Consider the following 22672-nt stretch of genomic DNA (forward strand, 5'->3'; position numbering starts at 1 on the left):
AAACAGCTGTATGATGTAGCATCACTGACGAGTCCTAGAAGGAAGGAACAGCTGTATGATGTAGCATCACTGGCAAGTTCTAGGAGGACGAAATAGTTGAATAATGTAACATCACTAACGAGTCCTAGGGAAAGAAACAGCTGTATAATGTAGCATCATAGACGAGACCTAGGGGGACGAAACAGCTGTATAATGTAGCATCATAGACGAGCCCTAGGGGGACGAAACAGCTGTATGATGTAACATCAGAGACGAGTCCTATACCAGGACTAAACAGCTGTATGATGTAGCAACAGAGACGAGACCTAGGGGGACGGAACAGCTGTATGATGTAGCATCACTGATGGGTCCTAGGGGGACGAAACAGCTGTATGGTGTAGCATCAGAGACGAGTCCTATAAAAGGACTAAACAGCTGTATGATGTAGCAACAGAGACGAGACCTAGGGGACGAAACAGCTGTATGATGTAGCATCACTGATGGGTCCTATGGGTACGAAACAGCTGTATGATGTAGCATCAGAGACGAGGCCTAGGTGGACGAAACAGATGTATGAAGCATTAGAGACGAGACCTATGGGGACGAAACAGCTGTATGATGTAGCATCAGAGACGAGACCTAGGAGGACGAAACAGCCGTATGATGCAGTTTCATTCGTTGTTTGACTCTGTCTTATCTAAAATCGTATAAGAAAATACTAGTCACTTGGTTGTACTTTTTATTGTATAAACGTTAACCCTCTATTATATTTCAAGTTTAAAGGTGAATGAAGTTATTGGCATTTCTTTGTGGTGTTCTCTCTCTAAACTGATAACCTATGAATGATTTCCACAACTCTCCATAACTACCTTCAACAAGTTATAGGTTAATATCAGAAATGAAATCACCACATATAGTGTATCATTCTGTTGTCTCATATGCGTGACAAGCGTTATTAGTGATTTAAAGTGCGTCATCATAGTCAGTGCGCAAACACTGGTATTTATATTCATATTAAGGGTTTGTCAGTGTCAAACACTTATTTACGACAAGAGAACTGTGACAAACAGATTACGAAAATGTCAATATCATGTTTTGCGAATCTTGCCTTTTTTATTTTTATTTTCTGTAGATTCGATTCGTATACTGATTCCGAGTCGTCTGGAATTTTTTTACAATTTATCAATTTATGAGACCAACGATGAATTCGAAGCGCCAGTATACAACCAGAAGCTATTGCAAACACCTCTGTTAGAATGATGTTTCTTTTAATGTTATTGATATAACCTCTTCTATCAAAACATGGAGACGAAACACGAGTCTTATTGATTACCTCCAAACTGATTGCGTAACACGTCCAATCCCGCTTTAAACATTCACATGTAGTACATGAAGGTTACATATCCCAGGGTGTATATAGTACACCACACATCCTGTTTCTAACCAGCAATGGACGGACACACTTTTCTACTCTTGCTACCGAATATTTATTTTGCAGTTGTGTCCACACAACACACCGATTTTAACTTCACAAAGGGATTTGATTGTTCAATGGAATATCAGGTATGTTGAAGTTGTTGACATAGACATTCTGTATGTTTGAACATCAGTGCCATTGAATATGTGGTAAAACCCTTGCTGTTTTTATCGAATGAGCTCTTTACACACTATCGTACTGTTAATGTTATCGACGATGACGCGGGGTAACAAAACATGGGGTGTATTTGAGAGAGCAATGTTATCATATCTAAAATCATCTTATATAGACAATTATTGAGTGCAAATGAAATGAAATTCTTCTTTAACAAAGGGATAAGATTTCATATTTCTGTCAGCATACCTATATCCAAAAAAAAACAAATTTTGTTTTATCATCGGTCATTACATCAATATTCAATTATTGACTTATAATGTTTTTTTTTTCAATATTTCACTGTTTATTGCATTATACGTGTTAGATAGTGATATACATAAACCTTTTTTAACTTTTAATTGTAGGACTTTGTACCTCTACAAACAATTCATACAGTGACGGTAGTTGAAATTAATTTAATCAAGTGCAATTTAATTCAAATAAATTATTAGTGCAGTAACATGCCCAGTTTAAAAATGTACTATAGCTCCTTATAGAAATTTCAAACGTATAGCCAAACAGCCACGGATTTCCTTCATTCAAATTTTCGAAAAACCTTTGACATTGTCATTAATTTTGTACGAACGGTTTAAAAGGAGTTTCGGTCCAAATCGCTTTGGCGACACAGTTTATAAGATATGCGTCTCCCACCTACACTAAAATGTTCTGTTTAAAGCAGTAATACGACATTGGAATGACAACCTTTCAAATCTGCATTCATTAGTTAAATTCTTATCTCCGGTCATTTGTTAAGTTTTTATTTTAGAACTCATAAAACGAACACTGTAACTATCAATTGATTTTTTTTTTTGTTCGCTGATGTGAAAGTCATAAGAGGTCAAGTTAGTAAAAACTGCAATATGCTTCTTCTTTATACCTAGATATTCAAACAATAGCGAAAAAAACCCAAACAAACAAACAAACAAACAAATCACTGCAAAAGACGGAGATATATTCTACAAATATGACAACAAGAGAAGACAAGCGAGAAAATTTCATTTCTCATCTGTTTCATCTATATTCAATTGTTATCAATGTAGATCGCAAATGCACCTATCCTGTCGAGACAAGGCGATCCTTTCGTATTCATTTTATTAATTGTAATCAAATATAAACATTTCTGGGGCAGTATCCGCAAGTTTTTATTTTACAGGTGCATTTGCACCAGCGCATTTTAACTGAAATATTTGTCATTTCGGGTGTGTTTGTGTTTCAATAACAGTGTGACGACTATCTCTGAAGTAGTTGAAGCACCGCTTGTATTTTAAACGTTTATCTAATAGGAAGAATAAAAAATAATGCGATTGGCATACCTCGGTTACCGTTTGATAACTTTGCATGGGATATTTCTGATGATTTTGTGAAAAATACTTGTTCCGAATAGTAATCAGATTTTGTCACTGAACTATATTACCACTTCAATATACTTATATTCTATGTTACTAGGTCATTTGAAACAATTTTGTTTATGTTTTGCTATTTTTTATATATAGCTGTACAAAGTATGTAAACAAAGTATCGAACCACTGTGAATTATAAAATGTAGTATATTGTTTACATATAGCGGTACAAAGTAAGTAAACTTGTAACACAAAGTATCTAATCTGCTAAACGCTTCATCCGTAAAAATGGTTTCTGCTTCCTATATATCCATCGACCCACTGTTAATAAAAAAATACCTTAAAATCAACATCGTATCTTGTATATCATCGATATTTTCCTGTCACACAGTACAAGAAGAGACACACATACACAGTGATACAAAATAACGTATTCTTTGCGTTACAATTTACAATAACAGTTTTTATTTCCGTGTTCCCCTTTGAATAGAGATAATGTTTCATTTTACTCGCCAATTATCAGTCTAACTTCATGTTCAAGAACATTGTCAGTACCAGTACTAGTTTCCTTAGCAAAACGGCAATTGTTTCGCTGTTAGAAATCTTTTCAGCAAACGTACCGAAATATTTGCTGCCTCTGTCTGTATCAGTTTGTATAACATTGCTTTGCTGCTAATTCATTGCGAAACCAACAACAGAACATAACGGGAAAACCCCCTTTTTTTTTTTACACAGAAACGTATTGTGTTCTGCGAATATGTTGGCATGTTTGTCACAAAAATTACAAGTTTCAATTACTGGCCTACGATTGTCAATTATACATCTTCATGGAGAGATTTAATTGAAAATCGACCTCTCAATGTACAAGGTGATGCATCATATAATGATCATGATGTTTGTATTGTTTTCAGAGTCTCTGCAGCGTCCGTCCATATACTAATGAAGAAAGTAAGTAAATCGCTAAATTAACTTCATAATATGTTGGGTTTGACAATTTTATCTTATTAACATTGATTAATAAAGTTAAATAATGCATTGACATATTGCCGTCTGGTCGATAATAAACATTATCATCCGTGGCTTACTATAACTACAATTATACACAACATTAAAATCACATAATTAGTCTGAAAATTCAACAATATTAGAAACGATATGAAAGTTACATGTGACAGTTGAAGGGCGAGTGGCAAGGAAATGAATACTCCATAAAAAGCCCAACGGGTGTTACGAGTATTTAAACAGGTGCGGAGATAGCAAAGTATTATAATTTATCGGGGCACCTCTCCAACCTCAAAGTTTATCTCTAAGTACAGCTCTTCCTTTCCTGTTCCAAAATAAAGACTTTGTATGCTTTCATCATGACAAAGCAGAACAAATATGATATCATATATAATTATGTAATAATATTAAAGTATCGAAAAAGTGGTTGTTACGTCATAAATAGACCTAATGGTAACTTACATAACATATGTATCTGTAGTAATTAGGCAGAGAGCTCAAGTGTGAATGCAGTTGATACAATTTACTGATAACTCGATGTGTGGATTTCGTTTCAAAGATTGGCGTCATGTACCTCTCAATTAAATAAAAAGGAAAAAATGAGATTTAAGTTGTTGCTTTCTCGGACATATCAGTTTTAATGAGAGTTGAGAAAGAAGAAGTTTGACATAATTTTGCAAAGACCAGACCTGCAGTTAATGAGGATAACATTGTTATTCTTTATAAGATATGTTTTTTTTTCAAATTAATATAGATCTCTTTACAACAGGTAATGGGAAGCAATGTAATTGCCGTTTCAACATAAACGTGTGTCTGGCGTCAGAAAACAGCATTGTCTTCGCCTACATTCCGCCAAATGTGAAATACGGAATCAGCGAGAGTAATGTATATTTGAACTTGTATGACGGCGCAGATACCGAGTACTACAACCCATTCCGGATCAATCTCTCAACCAAGGTAACACCTACAATAGTTGAATACTTTCTGAGGTTGGAACAAGTAAAAATCTAAATATTTAGAAATAATGTCTACAATATGTGTCGCCATTACGTTGACCATGTAGGTGATACAAAGAATTAGAACGTATACGTATTTATATTTCTCTACCATTGAAAATTTTAAAAAAAATCCCAAAGACAGCACATCTTCTCAGTGAATCTTTTATCTTGTGGAATAAAAAAAAATGTGAAATTTGGTCCATATTAAACTGAACCATTACGTCATTAACAAACACAACAACAAGTAAATCGTTGCTGATATTTCAGCATAGAAAATAAATCGATCAATGATCAAAGATACGGTGAAATCTATCTTAGACAAGACATACTCATTTTTAAACTTTTACTTTTAAACTTTTTAAAATAGATTTACAAATACGTTTGCATAATGATAAAAAAATTATTTTATTTTTCTAATGTAAAATACGTCCATACCTAAACGTATGTATTTTTGTTTAATCGTTTTGTCCCATTTACATCCAGATTCCTGTAAACCAGACGTACGAATTATTTAACTCAAGAGAGTTATCTGTCCAGATGCCCAACGTTTTTTTGCTGTGAATGGATGAACTTGGGATTGGATTTCCTTTTAATTATTATACTTCTTAATTATACGCAATAACTAAGGTCCGTTATACTTTTTTCAGACACCATGCAAGTTTAAGGACGTACTTCCTGGAGAATATGATGTGTGGGTGAGTAAAACATCTAACAAACAAGTTACCCTTTGTGGGCAATACAAGTGACATAATATAGGATATAGTTTTTTTTCATGTATATACTGTATAAGTGTTTAATTCTATGGGGGCATATATTTCGCGGTTGTCCGGTTTGGTCTACTTCATGAGTATTTAATTTCGTGTTTTTCTACCGATTCGTATTGTGTATGAAGGTATAACAGATTTTTCTTGTGTTTCAATTCGGTGTACATATGTATACTGGGTACTTGATTTCGCGTTTTCTTTAACAACAGCGTATGTAGTGAAAATTAATACCCGCGAATATTACCTTTTTACAATATTTTACACGGTATATGATCATAACCCTGTGGTTTTGCAAAGCACAAATGTACCAGGTAAATATCATGAATGCATTACAGTAGTTTTTTTCACAAAATGATACGGCCGATATGTGACCCGAGATTGCAATGGTTAATTAAGTGTCACTTACAAGAAGTAGTTCTTTTTCCAAGTGTCTTCATGTCTATTAGACATACGATTTAAAATTGATATGAAGTTCATAGCCCGAAAGAAAACAAAACAAAATTACGTGTTGTGGCATTGTATCACACCAGCCCTGCTGTAGCTCACTGAAAGTCTCCGAAGACGGGAAATCTAAAAAAAAAAAAAAAAAAAAGCATGCTTCAGTTGTCAACATTTTTTAAATCTAAAAATATGAATGATTAAATGTGTTTACAAAATAACGAGTGAATTTATCAATTTATCAAATAAGTTCCCAAGTAGCCCAATTCTCTAATTTTATCATGATTTGATCACATTATGATTTAATTACTTTCCCATGCGATGTTACTGAACTTGAAATAGAATAACTCATCTTCAACTTCTTAGCGTTTTGAGTTTTGACATTAACGTCGAAGCACAGTAGATCTACAAAAATGTACTTAGTCGCAGGGAGAGGGAAAAAGAAAAAAAAAGGTAATTACCTCCAAAAGGAGCAGTGCCTCATAAAGAATATATCAATTACAAATGAAATTAGGTGGGAAATGTTCTTACCTTACGAAAAATCTAAAAATCTTCTTCAGATGTCTCCAGTTGATCCTTCCGAAGACGATTATGATTACGATTATGATGATGACGACAGATGTGACTGTTTACATATGAATTTCATGGGTAACAAAGTTGTCGTCCGTCCCAATAACAACGGTAAGTCGCTTTAGTTTTTACATTGTATCTGCTGCTGTTGAGGCACACGTGCTTCAATAAACCATTATGCATATTCATTCATACACAGAAGTTTGCCTGCGTCATTGAAGATGTCGTGATAGGCGATTAAATTGTTACAACACAACAAACAAATTTCATATCAACAGAAATGATTGGTTTATGAAATGTCATAGGAAAATGCATTAAAAAATTCAAGAAAATATCCACATGACAACATAATCATAGTTCAAATGAAATTCCATGAAATTAAGGCAATACATGAACAAAGGAAAGATTTACACGGAAAAGTAGAAGGAGAATAAGATCAGGTGTTCCGGAAGAGTAAACGTCTTCTGCTTCATCGACGACATCCGCTATGTAATTCTTGGTCAATCCAAGTAAGTAGTGTCACGTCCTCAAATGAAAACAAAGCATACAACAACGGAACAGACAGGCAAACTAACTAGCTTCAAATACGTCCAGCTTCATGTCACACAAAGAAATAGAATAGTTCTCAATTAGATCACTATGGCGACCATAAACCATCCCTATGGTTTTCATTAACCTATATTTTTCGAACCCTTGTGTCAGTTGACTTCTTGCATTTATTTCTCTTGAAACTTCAGCAAGTAGGATGGCAGTTTGATAGGTAACTGTAGTAAAGGAACTCTATTAATTGGGGTATATTGCAAAAGCTGCATAGACGGATTTCAACTTTACCTTGCTAAGCAGTCAGCCGTCGAACTTCGTTATTTTTCTACATTGCAATATATATATTGAATATTGATATTGTGAAAAATGCGAACAAATATTATTACCGAGGTTGTGTAAATGTTCTGAATAGCTTGTCATTGTTATAGAGGTTACACGAAAACAGTTTGTTTAATATATTACAAAACTTTATATACAGCAGATCCTACAAGCACAGCCACAGGAAGCACCAGCTCCATCATAACCAAATTGATTACCACAGCTAGATCTACATATGCATTTTCTAACCAAGGTCAAGTGGCCTCCGGTGTAACATATTCAGCTTCCATTGGTTTGACGACGAATACCGGTAGTAGCGACACGGATACATTGAATAACCACAATAAGTCGACATCCGGTGAAAGAGCTTCAACTTCCGGAGTCATGGCAAGAGATGGCGATGACAACAACAGTAACAGAACAACTGTCAGTGACAAAAAAATTCATCCAGAAAACCATGGATTAATCGCAAACGAAGTGATACTGACCATAGCTCTGTCCTCGGTGTGTTTACTGTCGTTTTCCCTCGTCCTAATAATAATCGTGTGGAGGAGATGTAAGTATCATTACATTCAAAGCCTTTATTACATTTTTGGTATCTAAAAAAAATGACAAATTGGTTTTCATTCTTGTTGTAAATTTACTTAATTTGGCACCATAAATATTTCGTGCTTCGTCGTTTTTAACTTTTATATTCAATTAACCAAATAATGTCCGCTATGTAATCTAAGTCAATCCAAGTAAGAAATGTAACAACAGAACCAACAGGCAAACTAACGAGCATCAAACACATCCAGCTCCATATCGTACAACGGAACCAACAGGCAAACTAACGAGCATCAAACACGTCCATCTTCATATCGTACAACGGAACCAACAGGCAAACTAACGAGCATCAAACACGTCCATCTTCATATCGTACAACGGAACCAACAGGCAAACTAACGAACAGCAAACACATCCAGCTCCATATCGTACAACAGAACCAAAAGGCAAACTAACGAACATCAAACACGTCCAGCTCCATATCGTACAACGGAACCAACAGGCAAACTAATGAGCATGAAACACGTCCAGCTTCATATCGTACAACGGAACCAACAAGCAAACTAACGAGCATGAAACACGTCCAGCTTCATATCGTACAACGGAACCAACAGACAAACTAACGAGCACCAAACACATCCATCTTCATATCGTACAACGGAACCAACAGGCAAACTAACGAGCACCAAACACATCCATCTTCATATCGTACAACGGAACCAACAGGCAAACTAACGAGCACCAAACACATCCATCTTCATATCGTACAACGGAACCAATAGGCAAACTAACGAACCTCAAACACATCCAGCTTCATATCGCACAAAGAAATATATTTCTCAACAAGATCACTGACGACCGTAAAACGTCCTCATAATTTCCTTCAACCTACATCTCTTGAAACCTCGTGTTATGAGTTAGTATGTCTGTTGATGACATCTTGCATGGAATTCGTGATACTAGGTTTTAAATATCGAATTAACTACGACATATTAAGACCAAAGGTTAGGGATGCAAGGTTGTGTTGCTATCGAGAAATGGAAAATTCACAATAGGGAAATTGAAATAATCACGCTTATCAAACAGCTTGGTGGAAAGGTGACTACACGTACATAGATTTCCTTTTAGGAAAAGATTCATTGGGTGATTACGAATGACGTAGACAATAAATATCTCGTTATTTAAAGTAAAGACGATCAACCATTATATCTGAAAGCGAAACTGGAGGACTTTTCACAGTCTTTGAGCCTGTGTAAATAAGCCTTTCGATAATTCAGCCTCGTGTGAAAAAAACAAGTCAGCAAACGGAGGAAGACAGCTAGTTTTCGTAGGTATGCCGAAAGTCTGTCAGAAGGTCTTGCCACCAAACTCGACGAAGATGTTGTCAACCGGAAACTCAATTATTTCTATGATTTCGTCCTCCGTATATTTCTGTGACATGGACTAGCATTTTTATATATTAAGTGTACTACATTTTTAATAATATACACATTACCAGTGAAACTAACTTGTTCTTTCATTCAAGATCCGCGTTGTTGCTGTCATCGCAAGATTGTCGAAATCAAACAAGATTCAGACACAGTTAAGACGACAGACAAACAACAGGAAGGTTAGTACATTGTGACCATGTCTCTTTGATACAGCGGTTGTAATGATAGCGTACATTTATATCATCATTTCTAACGTTAAGTGGTGTACTATTAGCTCTAGATGTAATATTCGCTGTGGGTGTTAATTAGTGTCGTCCATCCTTATCCGACGTTGTTTGGAACTTTGGTCGAGTGAAATATGTTCGCAGTCATTACGATATCCCACCTACCTGGCGATTTCATGGTCCATTCTCAAAGACTGGCTTTTTAAGAACAGAGGGTATCAGTTTATTTGCATACTTGTCCCGTTTTTCAACAATAAAGAGGCACATTACAATATACATAAAGGAGTGCTATTGATATCCATTAAAATATCAAGTGTATTCTAGTAACACTGAATATAGGAAGATAACTCTAGACAACTTGGATTGGCATTGAAATAGCGTATATTTCGTTAAGTACCATGTCTCCGTGTGGTAAGCTCATCTGTTTTAGTCAAGATGTTCTCAGAACAGTTGTTCTAAAGTGGCTACGATCATTAACATAAATGCATGTATGATCATAAGTACAGAACTTTTTATTTAATAATCATTGTTGGTCATTCATTCTCGAAAATCATCACAAATTTGACGGATGAATTTTGTAGGAAAATCCAGAGATGTACATACATATATTGTGTGTTTCAAATTATTTCCATAATAAGTAGCATGTTCGACATATGAACCAAGCAAGCGTTGTTTGTGTATATGATGGATGAATTATTCAGGCGTTCGATCGGCTTCTTTTTTATAAACATCAGGTTACAGTCGATAGAACTTCAGTTATACGACAAGTGGGATGTCACCTAAACCGAAAATATCTGACACTAAAATAATAAGTTAATGTCAATATTCACATTTATTGAGGACAAGGCTGATATTAGCATTTATTATCACTCGTAATGGCTGAAAGAGAGAGAGAGAGAGAGAGAGAGAGAGAGAGAGAGAGAGGAGGGGGGAGGGAGCGAGAGAGAGAGGGGAGAGAGAGAGAGAACAAAAATGAAAAACAAAACAAAAAAAAACACTAGAAGAATGACATAAATATAGCAAACTGTAAGGTCAATGATAGTGATTGATGGGTTTTCATCACTTTTATGAACACGTCCGTTCTATCTCTGAAATGAGAATAGTCAATATAAATGTAGATATCAATAACACCAAATTATAAGTGAATATTGTCATGAAATTATCATTTCAGGGACAGAAATTTTCGGTCTAAATTTCACCTTGTAAATTTTAAACACCAACATCAGTATTTTTTATCATAAAATGAGTTTGATATCCATGACAGTATGTAAACGTTAGATTAAAATTATTCAGTTGAAAAAACCTGCGTATAAGCCGCATTCAAATATGCTTCTTATTATACGTACAGAGGAAGAAAAAAGTACCGGAGAAAAATACGACTCGGGTATACAGGATTGGGATAATGAAGAAGGATTCCTACAATCTGACGTTGCAACTTTACAGGAGAGGTGTGGCAATGTTTATTCAGAGACATGTCAATATTCAGAATTATCATGTGATCTCTATGATTATACACAAAACTGCAAGAGTCAACGTGATCCGTCCATCTATCCGGCGATCACGATTTTAGACGGAACATTAGAAAAGACCAATTATATTCATCCATTTTTTGATGATATAACCCGAGATGAGAACTCGTGGATTCCATCATCTGCTTGTTCTGTAAAGCCAAATATGATACAGGACAACCTTATCAACCAAACGGATAAACAAACACACTCGTCCGAACAAGGCATGGCAGTACACAAAGGAAATGTTCATCATTGCACAGTTATATTACAAAATGACCAACAGCGGGACAAAAGTGCGTTCACAAGGGACCAGGTGTCTTTTAGAAGCGAATGTGATGAAATGATTCCAAATATACGAGATAAGTTTGAATTTGTCCCCCCTGATTCGAATCCTAGTGAGTGTTCTGACATTACAAGTCAAATAATCGAACAAAGAATATTGGAAATCAACAGAAACTATTTCTGGAATATTTCTTCCGATGGAAATGTCAAGAGCAACACAAACACTTCAGAATCACGTGTTAATGACAATAAGACCAGAGAGTCGGTCAACCAATGGGTTTTTGATCAACAATGTAGTGAAGATATGGTTCACGACGGAAGTGATGTAAGCATTGGTGGCATCAGTTTATAACAGCTGTCACTGAATAGTTGATTCATTGTCAGAATATATATATAAATAACTGGTCAATATTAACAGAAATGTGTTGTTTTATACATTTTTTTTCTTTGTAAATTATTTGTCATTATCTTCAATATTGTGTAAATCAATAAAAGTTTTTTTATGTTCAGCTGTTATATGCACAGTTGAAAAATAAATTTTAAATTGTATAATTAACGTTAATATTTTACAACATGATTACATACGCTGAGCTTAAACAGCGTCCGTTGCAACAAGACAGACAAAAGAGGCATACACAGTCTCATTTCATCAGTATGAAAATTTGCAATTTCGAAACATAGTAAGCATTTGTGGCAGCCTTATTTTGATATCGCCATCTTGAATTCAATCTAGACGATAATTACGATAGCTCTCTTCACCCTCAGATACCTTTTAAACACTATCTCCTGTACTCTCTGTAATGTATAAACTGTTTTAACAGTTCTCGTAAATCGCGTCATGTACCATATGGATCTTGTAACAATAATATAAACATTTAGAACAGGACGTGATAGGGATAATTTAGTTCTCGCTTGATATAACAATCTTGTGTGTGGGTAAGAATCATCTTGTGTGCTATACATAGTGCATATACAATCCATGGTACAATATATAGAATGAATACTATTGTTAGACTCTCTATATACAATCAGGGATTTCGTAATTCACTAGCTTCATAGATAAATTTACCTAGCATACAAAATTCTTAAATATTGTGAATACTCAATAATTCAAATAACTTAAAGACTGAAGGTTTTCTCCAATAATATCACTTAATAAAATAAGCTTGAATGGTTTGGAATTGTCTACATGTTAGTGAAAAATGGAATCAATTATCAAATACAGAGTTACATTGTTTACAATATTTGTGTGCCTTTGGAATATTTCTACATCTTCCTGTCTCAATTGCAAGATAATGACTTGGCGTACGGCTTTTAGTACAGAACGTCGCTGACAATCTATGGAGTTTCAGCTGTAACAAGTTAAGTAACGGTAAGTAGACACTACGATTCTTACATATGATTTAATAGTCTAATGAGCTATATATATTGATATAAAGTATTCAAACATACATCGTTACAACAGTCGCGAGATTTGTGTGACTAAACTGATTTCGTATACATCTTAATAGCATAACACTTCGGAAAACCTCTGCTTTCTCTCTGTGTTGGTATACATAATGCGTCAGCATATTACCTCACAAAGTAAGTGAAAGGATACATGTCTATACACCGTATGAAGCTCTCTGAACACACTCGTATTGACACTAACAGCACGCGCACACAAGGTTTTTTATATGATCTTTTCGCAATTTGGTCTTTTAACAAATAACGCAAATATACAAACACCCGAGTTCAATATATACATTAAAAATACGATAGCAATCTGTAGCATTGTGTTCCAGAAAAATTCATTATTTCCAGAATTGTGTTTCAGGAATCATATAAACTCATTTTCTTTGTGATGGCGCATGGTATTTAGTTGCAAAATGATGTCAAATTACACAGATATAAGCACTATGGAAACAACACCACTATTTGCCGCCGCTGTAGCTGTACAACGTCGCAACGTTGCGCTGGTCAGGCTTCTGACGTCGACAAAGGTAAAGCTATCACCGATGAACAGCACGTGAAAGTTCCGCAACGAATCTGACATCACGACACTGGCGAGAACGACGCCCAAAGACATCCCACACGTGTCCGATTGGGGATGAATCACGTGCTCTTGTTGGCTATTCACGTGACGTGACATAACTGACGTAACGCAGTTTATATGTGACAATCAGTGTATCGTTGCAATACGTTGTTGCATAAATGGTACCACCACTGACATGAAAATCTTATCACAACGCCGCCGTATAGATTAGTATTCCTTAAACTATCACAAAAGTAGCTGATCTCTTCCCACACCAGCACACTACCACCGCCATTCCGACCCTGTTTTGGCGACGTAGTCTACACACGCGTCCCTTCTTTCAACAAACTGGTCATTGAAGCGAGATTTTAAAAAAAAACGACTTCTTGTGATTTCCGTTGGGCCACCAACGGTGCGTTTTAACCCATTTGAGACCATTTTGCCGATGACATCGCGTCAACAGAACGGTCACGAGACGCTTATCGTGTGATCTTGCGTTACGGATATGACTCTGCAGCTTGACAAGGAACAAAGCATTCTTAGTCTGAGCAAAAAACGCAAACGTCGACGTCGCGATGTTGTTACATAACAGTCCTGTCGTACCATCGTTTTCCTAGATCCTTCATCAGATAACGTGCCTTCAGTCGGGAAACTGTTTGAGAGATGAATATGGAAGTGAAAAGCAACGTCTCCAATCGACACATAACTTAGTTATAAGTAAAACCTGGACGTTGACTTTTTTTTTGTTTTTGTTTTTTTATTTTTTTCAAAATTTTATTTTTCTATTTTTGTTTGTTTTGGTTTTGTTTGCTTTTGTTTTGTTTTTGTTTTTCTTTTGTTCAACAAACCTTCCCTAATAAAATGACATTCACCTATGCGAACAGTGATACACGGCAAAAATTACAAAACGATTGTGCATTTGATTCCAGTTCGCTAATCGTTTCACAACAGGCTGTTACCCTACCAGATTTACATAAAACATACATAAATGAAAAATACATTTGACATAAAGAAAATAATTGTTTCTGAACAGTGTTTGGGATTTTTTTGTTTTTGTTTTTTTTGTTTTCAAAACTAACAATGGGCAACATTTGATATATCGATAAAAAGGTGGGGAAATTGTCTAGATCTAAACAATGAGATGATCGATAACACGTTTTTGTCTTCTCCCCAACAGGGTGAAGGGGAATAACTCTTGCGTTACTATAGATTAATCGTAAGAAAAAAGGACATATGATAGTAACATTGTAGCTTTTCATGAAAAACAACCAAACTCACAAAACAATGTGAAGATGTTCAACTAAAGCCATGAAGCTATTTAACGGTCATCAATTACCTGTCTAGATTCATTTACATAAATGTAAGGGAGAAAATACAACGGATTTATAAGTTATTTATCTGATGTTAAACTTTCTGATGTAAAACAGGCGAGGCCAATATCAGGATGTTGTTTAGAACACGAAACATGCTATTACCTGTTTGCTTACTTGATTATACAATATCATTTTTTTAATTTCTTTTTATATAAACTGTTTCATATCACGCATTTTATCTACAATTAATACTATAAAAATATTCACCTATAAACATGTACTTATTGGACTGCATTGACTTTCTGTCTACTCGAGAAAAAAACTTATCGTAAAGTTACAAGTCTAAAGACTCTTTTTGAAACTGTTCAGATTTATAAAATTCTAGGCCATCTGAAAGATGTTGGTCTATATTATAGACTAAGACTTACCACTTTAATATTTTGTGATAATATAACCATTTAAGATTTTCAGCATTTGTCCATTACCTTTTAGTTTGTTTGATGTTATTTCCTTTTTGGATCGCTGTGTGTTTTACCGGTTGATGGCCCTAATGACCTTTTATGTGTTGACGGGCCGTTAAGAATGTAATGATAATAATAAGCTACACTTCAGATTAATCAGTATTTTATATATTTCATTTCGCCTTTCGTTATGTTTTCTTTTTTAACACAAACTATAATTATTTTACAATAACTGCGAGACAAGCTATCAGTTTATATGTCTCCCTCTTGTTGGCCCGACTGGAACGCGCCGGGTCTTACTGTGGAAAGAAACCGGAGTACCCGGGAAAATCCACGTAATCGGGCAGGTGACCTCATTTCTTTTCACGCCCGTTCCGGGACTCTAACCTCAGACGGCTAGGTGAAAGGCGAATGCGTTATCACTGCGCCACCCGACCACCCTATTTTCCTTTCTAACAAAAGCAATTAATGTATCACTTGACGGTATCATGGGCTTATAGATAGCACAGCCTGCTATACCTATTGTGTACAGATATCTTTCAAACTATACCAAAGTGCTGAGAACTTGTTTTTGTGTCATTTACTTAAGAAAGTTACGTCATGGATAAAGCGATAGCGAAATAATATATCTAATTACGTCAGAGATCTTAAAATTCGTGTCAGTCTGCTTGGAATTTGTAAAAAAAACACGTAAGTTTTCGTAAGAATTTCTTTAAAAAGCCTCGGCGTACAGAGAAATTCGTAAAAAAAATATTTCGTAAAACCTCAGATTATGCAGAAATCATGATAACCAGCCACAGTTACCAGTCTCATCTGTCATTATACTTACAGCTATCGATGTATTGTGAATAGTATGAGCATTCTGACAGACAAGGCTGGTACAGTTGAACCACGTTAAGAACCCAGTATAATTTTTAATTTGTGATATAATCTATACATCTGCTTAGAAATTGGAGAAAACCAAGTCAAAAGTTTTGTGACATGGCTTGATAACCTTATGTATATCAGTTAGATTTTATCTGATAAGTACTCAATAGTCACGGAAAGATACATACACTCAGTGTATGTCTTCCTTTAAGTTGTGGTTAGTTATATAATCTACAGCGACCCCATAAACAGATACTCACCCACAGTAGATCGAGCTAGTCTTAAGTGGAAGTATCCTTCTTGCGGTCCACAATTACGTGTTCAACTTGTCAAGGATTCAAGTAAAATTTAAGTATTATCACCTAAACAAACTACTTAATAATTCACTTTTAAAAGACATAAGTTTCTGTGCTGAACAAACCATTCCTAAATCCAGCCTGATTTTAATGAATAAAATTAATATCATCTAATAGTTTTTTTATTCTGTCATTAAGTATAGATGTAAAGACTTTGCCCAGACAAGAATTTCATCAAATAGCAATATAACTGTCAAAATTATGTGCGTCATCTTTGTTTTTATAAATGGGCTTTATAACTCCCATCATCCAGGATTCAGTTGTATCAATGACAATCTTAAATAATTTGACATACAATGTACATCGGTAATAACATATCAATAGAACATTTAATATGTTCATTTAGAACTGCATCAATAACACTGACTTTGTTATAACTTAAAGAGCCAGACCCATTTCTCGACCGATATTATTTTATATTAAAAAAAATCATGATTTTCTACTTTTCTCGGGTAGCAAAAGTTCTGACTAACCCTGTAATATCGCAATTTTAAAGTAAATCGCTACCAATCTAACGTAATAAATAGTTTTAAAAGGAATTTGAAACGACTCAGTGCTAATTTATAATTATGCGGGAAGTCCTGCCCTCTGACGCATGCGCAAAGAACTGTAAATAAATTTGCCGCCTTCGAACATGGCAGAAAGCGTGCGAGGGAAGCGGGGAAGAAAACGTTTTTTGACGGACTCTGAGGCGAAAAGAAGAAAGATGGCTGGTTCATACTCTGTATCGCTCTCTGTTTGGCTCTCTCGTGTAGCATCACTCTAAAATCATATTCATAAATACTCTTATTATCGAATATTCGCTTTAAATATATCCATTTCGCGATGTTATCTATGTTCGTTGCCGTATCGTAGCCCCCATTTGAGGGCCTCTTTGCAATTATTCGTTGTTTTTCTCGTAATCTGCACGTTTTTGTGTGATATCTAAGCATTGGAAGATGTGATCAATACATACGTTAGATGATTTCCTTACTGGATATATAGAGTATTGATATCTCCGGTACCCTTTCAAATTCAAGTTCGAAACTTTATACAAGTCTTTATTTACATATTATCTATTAATATACAACAACATTTCCAGTCAATAAAATATGAAAAAATATCTATAACGGAGTGGGTCTGGCTCTTTAAATTTTGGACGAACTTTTAATTTCAAATTCCGATATTGGCTCATTAAGTAAATTATCATAGATAAAAATATTTACATCAGGTATAATATATTCCTCATCCGGGTTTGAATCCGTGCTGAGGTCTTTAAAGTAATTGTGAAGTTCTTAAACAGTTCAATAATATCATTTTTTTTTCTGATTTCCATCAATGTCATTAAAACGTTCCCGAAAAGCCTTTGTATCAGACATTAATGATTTTTCTTATTTCGGCGCTTCCGGTTTTTCTTGATACTTTATGTAACATGATTTCTTATTATTTCTATATTCCTCTCCCCTTTGTTTTTCATTCTTTGTTTATTCAAACTAGTTTTGATGTGAAATTATTTCTTTGTTATCATACACTCAAGTGTATACCACAGTTTGTGATAACTGGCATCTTTATGACAAACAAGATTTTATTATTTTAAAATCCAAACCGATTCACAAGAATCGGCAACTACTTTGCTTACTTAGCTACTACATAATTAATACAATTTTGTTCACTCACAGGCCTTCGGGAATCACCTAACTGATACAACTTTTCAATAAGTAAATTTATTCCAAGAGAATTACTATTACTAATAAAATATGTAAAGTTTAGTTTAAGATCATATCTCCATTTAACAGTTAGCGTAGTATTATCAGTTTGAATAGTATTTAGGATGCGTACTTCTGCACATGTATTTTGATATTCAATACATGAATCAATTCTACAGTGAACATCGAATATAACAAGATCAAAATCAGAAACACAAAGGTTACTGATGCTTGAAAACACATCTGCTGACAAAATTACATAGTCAATTAAGCTTGTATCACTAAATGCTTATGCAACATATCGATCTGCGCCAACCGTCTTGCCATTGACAATATAAAGATTCAGTTTTTTTTTTACAAAGTTTGATTAACTTGTATCCAAAGTTATTTGCTTTCGACAAATCTTCACTGTGTCTTTCTAGTGGAATATTAAATGTTGGGAGCTTTTCAAAATCCAACATATACGCTTACATTTTGTCATTTTCATCAATATGCATTATTGCAACAAAATTTGGAACGGGGATTAAAAATCAGGACAATACAGATTCTACATATATAATACGTCGAATTAAGCATTATGTGTTTTCATCTTTGAATCTTAATATTAAATCTTATATGCTTAATTAAAAATGTTGTTTGAAGTTATTTTTAGATACAAATATACTGACTTTGTACTGATATTTACATAAAGTATAGGTATGTGTGATGTAACGTGTGTATTTTAGGTGTGTGAGATGTAACGTGTGTATTTTAGGTGCGTATGATGTAACATGTGTATTTTAGGTGTGAGATGTAACGTGTGTATTTTAGGTGTGTGAGATGTAACGTGTGTATTTTAGGTGCGTATGATGTAACATGTGTATTTTAGGTGTGAGATGTAACGTGTGTATTTTAGGTGTGTATGATTTAACGTGTGTATTTTAGGTGTGTGAGATGTAACGTGTGTATTGCAGGTGTGTTGAGATGTAACGTGTGTATTTTAGGTATGTTTGATGTAACGTGTGTTTTTAGGTGTGTGTGATGTAACGTGTGTTTTTAGGTATGTATGATGTAACGTGTGTATTTTAGGTGTGTATGATGTAACGTGTGTATTTTAGGTGTGTGTGATGTAACGTGTGTATTTTAAGTGTGTATGATGTAACGTGTGTATTTTAAGTGTGTATGATGTAACGTGTGTATTTTAGGTGTGTATGATGTAACGTGTGTATTTTAGGTGTGTGAGATGTAACGTGTGTATTTTATGTGTGAGATGTAACGTGTGTATTTTAGGTGTGTATGATGTAACGTGTGTATTTTAGGTGTGTATGATGTAACGTGTGTATTTTAGGTGTGTATGATGTAACGTGTGTATTTTAGGTGTGTGAGATGTAACGTGTGTATTTTAGGTGTGTGTGATGTAACGTGTGTATTTTAGGTGTGTATGATGTAACGTGTGTATGTTTGATGTGTGAGATGTAACGTGTGTATTTTAGGTGTGTGTGATGTAACGTGTGTATTTTAGGTGTGTATGATGTAACGTGTGTATTTCAGGTGTGTGAGATGTAACGTGTGTATTTTAGGTGTGTGAGATGTAACGTGTGTATTTTGTGTGAGATGTAACGTGTGTATTTTAGGTGTGAGATGTAACGTGTGTATTTTAGGTGTGAGATTTAACGTGTGTATTTTAGGTGTGTATGATGTAACGTGTGTATTTTAGGTGTGTATGATGTAACGTGTGTGTGTATTTTAGGTGTGTAGATGTAACGTGTGTGAGATGTAACGTGTGTATTTTAGTGTGTGTGATGTAACGTGTGTATTTTAGATGTGTGAGATGTAACGTGTGTATTTTAGGTGTGTGAGATGTAACGTGTGTGTGAGATGTAACGTGTGTATTTTAGGTGTGTATGATGTAACGTGTGTATTTTAGGTGTGAGATGTAACGTGTGTATTTTAGGTGTGTGTGATGTAACGTGTGTATTTTAGGTGTGTGAGATGTAACGTGTGTATTTTAGGTGTGTGAGATGTAACGTGTGTATATTAGGTGTGTATGATGTAACGTGTGTATTTCAGGTGTGTGAGATGTAACGTGTGTATTTTAGGTGTGAGATGTAACGTGTGTATTTTAGGTGTGTATGATGTAACGTGTGTATTTTAGGTGTGTATGATGTAACGTGTGTATTTCAGGTGTGTTGAGATGTAACGTGTGTATTTTAGGTATGTTTGATGTAACGTGTGTTTTAGGTGTGTGTTTTAGGTGTGTGTGTGATGTAACGTGTGTATTTTAGGTGTGTATGATGTAACGTGTGTATTTCAGGTGTGTGAGATGTAACGTGTGTATTTTAGGTGTGTGTGATGTAACGTGTGTATTTTAGGTGTGTGTGATGTAACGTGTGTATTTTAGGTGTGAGATGTAACGTGTGTGTTTTAGGTGTGTGAGATGTAACGTGTGTATTTTAGGTGTGTGTGATGTAACGTGTGTATTTCAGGTGTGTGAGATGTAACGTGGTGTGTGAGATGTAACGTGTGTGTATGTTTACGTGTGTGTGTGTGATGTAACGTGTGTATTTTAGGTTTTAGGTGTGTGAGATGTAACGTGTGTATTTTAGGTGTGTGTGATGTAACGTGTGTATTTTAGGTGTGTATGATGTAACGTTGGTATGTTCGGACTGGTTGAATAAACTAGCGTATTTCAGGAGGGTGAGATGTAACGTGTGAATTTCAGGTGTGTGAGGTGTGTGAGATGTAACGTGTGTATTTTAGGTGTGTGTGATGTAACGTGTGTATTTTAGGTGTGTGAGATGTAACGTGTGTATTTTAGGTGTGTGTGATGTAACGTGTGTATTTTAGGTGTGTGAGATGTAACGTGTGTATTTTAGGTGTGTGTGATGTAACGTGTGTATTTCAGGTGTGTGAGATGTAACGTGTGTATTTCAGGTGTGTGAGATGTAACGTGTGTATTTTAGGTGTGTGTGATGTAACGTGTGTATTTCAGGTGTGTGAGATGTAACGTGTGTATTTTAGGTGTGTGTGATGTAACGTGTGTATTTTAGGTGTGTGTGATGTAACGTGTGTATTTTAGGTGTGTATGATGTAACGTGTGTATTTCAGGTGTGTATGATGTAACGTGTGTATTTTAGGTGTGTGTGATGTAACGTGTGTATTTTAGGTGTGTATGATGTAACGTGTGTATTTTAGGTGTGTATGATGTAACGTGTGTATTTTAGGTGTGAGATGTAACGTGTGTATTTTAGGTGTGTATGATGTAACGTGTGTATTTTAGGTGTGTGAGATGTAACGTGTGTATTTTAGGTGTGTATGATGTAACGTGTGTGATAATATTGTGTCTTGACAAAGGGGCGGATTGCCTATACAATTTATAATCCTGATCAGCTCCCCACCCCCATTTATATACTGATATATATATATAGCGAAATGTCAAACGAATTTTAGTTTCTACCAGAACTCATGATGGCACAAACGATTTTTTTCATGAGAAATAAAATTATCAAAGAAATGAACTTGAATGAACTTATCTTTTTATCTACATGTAGGAAAATAAATAATATTTCACCGCCTTATAAATATCTAAGTATATATTCCCAATGAAACAGAATAAAATGTATTTCAAGTATTTCATGATGCAATAATTTAGTAGGTAATCTATTAATTTAATATGTAATTTATATAAAGTAATTGTTTGATCATATTAAGTCTTCCGCTTCTTTCAAGACGACTGCAATTGAGGTCCCATATTGATTTCATTTCTCTGAAAATGTTTTAATTTGTGACCTGTTTACACAGGCGATATGACATGTTAGTGTTTATAACTCCACAAAAGGGTTTGTGACGTATAACAGATAATGAGTCACAATCGAGGGGATTGTTTAAGCTGAATTCTGAGGAAAAGCAAATATTTATAAATGATAGATATATATTTGCTTGCTACCAGTAAAACATTCCTTTATTTTATTATATCCTTCATACAAGTACATAGTAATTCTGCTATAACATCAACAGAATGAATTTACGAAGTCTGTATGCGAATACCTTTTGACCTACTTCTGACAGTGCACATAAACGTTTTCTTTATATACATATATATGCGTGTGTACCAAGAAAATGAATTCGTTGAATCAAGGGAGATAACCGTTACAAAGAAATTACGTTGATACAACATCCAGTTAAAACGTGAAGAAACTTAAGGAGACGCTACTTCCTTAGTCGGGAGATAAACTTAAGGGTCGTGCTTGTCGTTCTACAGCATGTATGTATGACCTGATTAGTGGCGAGAGAAACTAACTAGACTTCTGTGACATGGAACGGAGTTGAACACCTGTGTTACCCAAGTCTGTGAGAAAAGCACCTGCCAGTGCCCCGTCCTTATTACCTGTACTATTAACTTCCTGGATACATTCCGCC

The 22672-nt window shown here is 35.0% G+C and overlaps 1 protein-coding gene across 1 annotated transcript; it reads left to right on the plus strand.

Moving 5' to 3' along the window:
• The first annotated feature begins 1428 nt into the window (after positions 1 to 1428).
• On the plus strand, positions 1429 to 11930 carry LOC132558439 (uncharacterized). The gene is made up of 8 exons (XM_060223007.1): positions 1429 to 1542; positions 3864 to 3900; positions 4724 to 4911; positions 5600 to 5647; positions 6715 to 6835; positions 7746 to 8141; positions 9657 to 9740; positions 11134 to 11930. Exons 1-8 carry the CDS (start codon positions 1429 to 1431, stop codon positions 11928 to 11930), a joined length of 1785 nt encoding a protein of 594 aa, XP_060078990.1.
• Positions 11931 to 22672: the final 10742 nt, after the last annotated feature.

The sequence above is a fragment of the Ylistrum balloti genome, unplaced genomic scaffold, assembly GCF_031769215.1.
Source record: "Ylistrum balloti isolate Yb309-2 unplaced genomic scaffold, AGI_CSIRO_Ybal_v1 Utg370790, whole genome shotgun sequence".
NCBI lineage: Eukaryota > Metazoa > Mollusca > Bivalvia > Pectinida > Pectinidae > Ylistrum > Ylistrum balloti.

Coding starts and splice junctions, on each gene's coding strand:
- LOC132558439 (XM_060223007.1), top strand. CDS start 1,429: ATGGACGGACACACTTTTCTACTCTTGCTACCGAATATTTATTTTGCA. Junction 5,648..6,714: donor CTGGAGAATATGATGTGTGG/GTGAGTAAAACA, acceptor AATCTTCTTCAG/ATGTCTCCAGTTGATCCTTC. Junction 8,142..9,656: donor AATAATCGTGTGGAGGAGAT/GTAAGTATCATT, acceptor CTTTCATTCAAG/ATCCGCGTTGTTGCTGTCAT.